Here is a 3,435-nt window from a genome sequence, read left to right as displayed (position 1 = left end):
AACATGCCCTAGAGATCCACGCCCCCTTAAGCCCATGTCCTAAACTTTTGCTACTTCCCAGAGCACAGTCACCCTAAGACCATGCCTTCAACAACGAGCTTTTCATGGACCCTGATGGAAAAGACAAAATAGGACCTTCTGTTATCATTCGTCTTGATAAAGCAAGACACTTTACCTCAAAATCCCATAATTAATTATGTCTATGAATCCATTCTTCCAATACAGTTTATTAACAAATTCTAGAGGCTGTGGGGAAGGGCATTTTTGGTGGGAGAAGCATTACCCAGTCTGCCACAGTAGGGTGTTTTTGGTGGGGGGAGCATTTCCCAGTCTGCCACAGTAGGGTGTTTTTGGTGGGGGGAGCATTTCCCAGTCTGCCACAGAAAATTGACAATAATACTCATTGTTGGTTAATGGAAGATCCCACTAGGCTTCTCCCAGGAACCTAGGCCTATGTCATCACCTGCTGCCCACCAGGTTCGAGCCAGGTGCTGCCAGGGCAGCCCTATAGGACTGCCCACGAACTCCCCAGCCCCTCCTCCTCCTCCTCTCCTTTCCTTTTTCTCTCTCTGTTCCCTCCTGTTCCTGGCCAGTCTCTCTCTCTCTCTCTGTCCTTCTCTGTCCCCACTTCTTTGCCCCTATAACTCTGCCCCCCACTTCTCTAGGTCCCTGCTCCCCCCTTCCCCCACAATAAAACTCCCTTACACCATATCTATCACATGGCACGATTTCTCGGGAGAACACCTTGGCAGGGGCCCACCAGGTACTCCCTTACTCCAGCTGCTGCTTTATATCTCATAGCACACATGACCATTAGTTATCATCAAGATTTAATCAACAGAGCTTTAGAACAATAAGTGAGCAAGCTAGTGCAGATGATTCAGCAATTCAATACAAATTTGTTATTGGGTCCATTGTGTGTGGGCCATGCTTTAGGTTATTTTCAGAGCACGTCCAGGAAAGCAGGTTTATTCTGTATATTTGACCTTACTTGATCCCACATGAATTCACTGTCATATTGAGATGGCATCTATTTTATTGACCACCATGGGATTAAAACAAAGTGATAAACCTATTATCTAATGAAGAAACTAATAAAGGTAAGTGCAGCGATAGACAAAACCAGTAACATTTGGGACCCTATTTCACGGGGCTCACTGTGTTCCTGAAAAGTTCTATTTCCAAAATCTGTATTCCCAGTCTGAGGTGGTGAAGGCCAGCTCTTTGATGGAGAGGAACTGTGGCTCTTTGGTGATGGAGATGGGGATCTGGGTGGTCTTGGTTTGTGTGCAAGGGCACACCTTCCATGAGAGCTAAGACTGCATGCCTCACAATTGAATATGTCGTGGGGCCCATCCGAAGGCACCTTCTCATCCAAAGACGCCTTTGAGATCGGTGCTATCTTCCTGTGTCCATAGTATCTCTGCAGAATACAATTAACTAGGTTATTCAGAATCCTTTTGATGTTCTCTGTGGAGAACTCAGGATTCTCAAATTGAGATCCAAAACACTTCTGGCACTTCTGACCAAAGATCCTCATGAGTACCCGGCCCTGCGATTTCGAAGCGTCCTGGTACATGTGGCACAAGATTTTCACCTGAGCTGAGGACCAACTTCTGCAACATCTGGAACACTGGAACCTATAGGCAGAAGAAAGAAATCCTCTGTGTCCTTAATGACCACTGACCCAAGAGGAAACGGTCAGCTAAGGGATTCTAGGAAGCCCCTTCGGTGTGGAGAACTTGACATGGTTTTGAGTGGCATGGTCACAGATGAACAGGAACAAGAGGCAATCTCTTTTAGATACTTCCCTGTTACCACTGAGTCTGCCTCTTTGATAGGAAAAGCCACTCTGGAAGTCTTAAAAGGAAGAGAATTGTTACCCAGGAGTTAATGGCTCTGGCACTCAACATGCCTTTAATCCCATCACTCAGAGAACGGAGGCAGGCAGGTCTCTGAATTCAAGGCTAGCCTGTACTACAGAGTGAGTTCCAGGACATCCAAGGCTACATAGAGAAACCCTGTCTAGAAAAAGAAAAAGAAGGAGGAGGAGGAGAATATTACTATATGCAACACTTCCTTCTTCATTTTGGTAACATGAAACTTCTATAAAGTGCCTATTTTGAGGCAGGCAATACTGATGCCTTTCCCTATTATCTCTCTTTATGTTATCCCTCAAAGGTATTACTGAGTCCCTTGCCAGCCAAGAAAAGTGAATAACACAATGTATACATACACAGCTTGCTTGGGATATAAAGGACAAGGGGAAAGGGTTGTTTTCTCAGCCTAGGCCAGTGAAACCAACCTTGTTCATCTACCTACTACAGAACATCACCTCTAATGAGCAGCATGACTAACAGATTAGAACATGGGGAAACCTGTGGTTGAGAATTTGTAAGAGATAACACAGTTTGAGGTAGGGCAAGGGTGGTCAGGTATCCTTGAAGAGGGGGGGAAACTGAGGGTTCTGGAGCCCTAGAAAAGTCCCTAGGGTTCTGGAAAAGAAGGGTTTGACTTCCCAGGCCAGCCATCTTTATTCCTCTCTGACAAGGAGTGGTTTAAGACTACAGAGAAGGTAGCCAATAGTGAAGGGCTATTTGGGTTTTAACCTTCTCATTTTCATCCACAAGCTTTCTGTAAAGTGATATGCAAAGTGGCTGCTTGATCTTAGTCACGCCTGTCTTAGGAACTAGTGCAGAGCAGGGGTCAGGCCAGGAGAACTGCTGCAGCCTGGAGGGGCTGGTCAGGAATAGCCAGCAGGACTCCTTTGAAATTCATTTATGTTTCTCTTTTTTGTTTTTCAATTCCAGCTCCCTATGAGACATACAATGCTGGGAGTGGGAAAAGCCTGCTTTAGGAGCTCTGGCCCCTGAGTAAGAAGTTCATATCTCCTGAGAATGTCAAATCTCAAAGATCCCACAACTAAATCTAAGCCTTAGAATAGCAATAAAAGCCCATTAAGTGGAAACTCCTTTGGGTCAAGAGAATAGAATTTCTTGCCTGGGTGGATACTTTCTAATTGGACTGGCTAAGCACCTGACCAACTGACCACCCCTCAGGAAGGAGGGCAGCCCTACAAAGACAAGTTCACCTAAGGAATGCTAGAAAGATATGTGAAATATCCTTTAAACGATATTGCATTTTTCCTGCCCAGGATTCCTGCTCCTTATTGCAGGACCTTATGTGAACCAGCATGGCAACTCTCCTTGCCTGGCTTTATAAGTCTGTTGGCTTTTCTGAATTAATCAGTGCTAGGTTATTCCTCTGCCGGTGAAATGAGCCAATTCAAGCCAGATTAGATTATATTAAAGGCAGGTTCATTGGGAAGCTGCTCTTGGGCAAGTTCACTGGCCCCAAGGTCAGAAAAATCGCCATGGGAAGCGGGAGGGGGAAGAGAGAAAGGGTGTACCTGCAGAGGGAAGCTGGGGGTGGGGG

At 45.7% G+C, this 3,435-nt stretch overlaps 1 protein-coding gene across 2 annotated transcripts in view; it reads right to left on the bottom strand.

The window, feature by feature from the left end:
• Positions 1-207: 207 nt before the first annotated feature.
• Positions 208-3,435, bottom strand: part of Rtp4 (receptor transporter protein 4) — a 6,297-nt gene continuing 3,069 nt past the window's right edge. For both annotated transcript variants that reach the window (XM_031363527.1, XM_031363526.1), the window contains one exon: positions 208-1,640. In XM_031363527.1, coding sequence (XP_031219387.1) covers positions 1,076-1,640 — 565 coding nt within the window. In that variant the 3' untranslated portion in view covers positions 208-1,075. The remainder of the gene's footprint in view (positions 1,641-3,435) is intronic.

This window comes from Mastomys coucha, unplaced genomic scaffold, assembly GCF_008632895.1.
Source record: "Mastomys coucha isolate ucsf_1 unplaced genomic scaffold, UCSF_Mcou_1 pScaffold12, whole genome shotgun sequence".
In the NCBI taxonomy this organism is placed as follows: Eukaryota; Metazoa; Chordata; class Mammalia; order Rodentia; family Muridae; genus Mastomys; species Mastomys coucha.
Note: the sequence above shows the minus strand (reverse complement) of the source record. Positions and strands in the feature narration are given on the sequence as shown.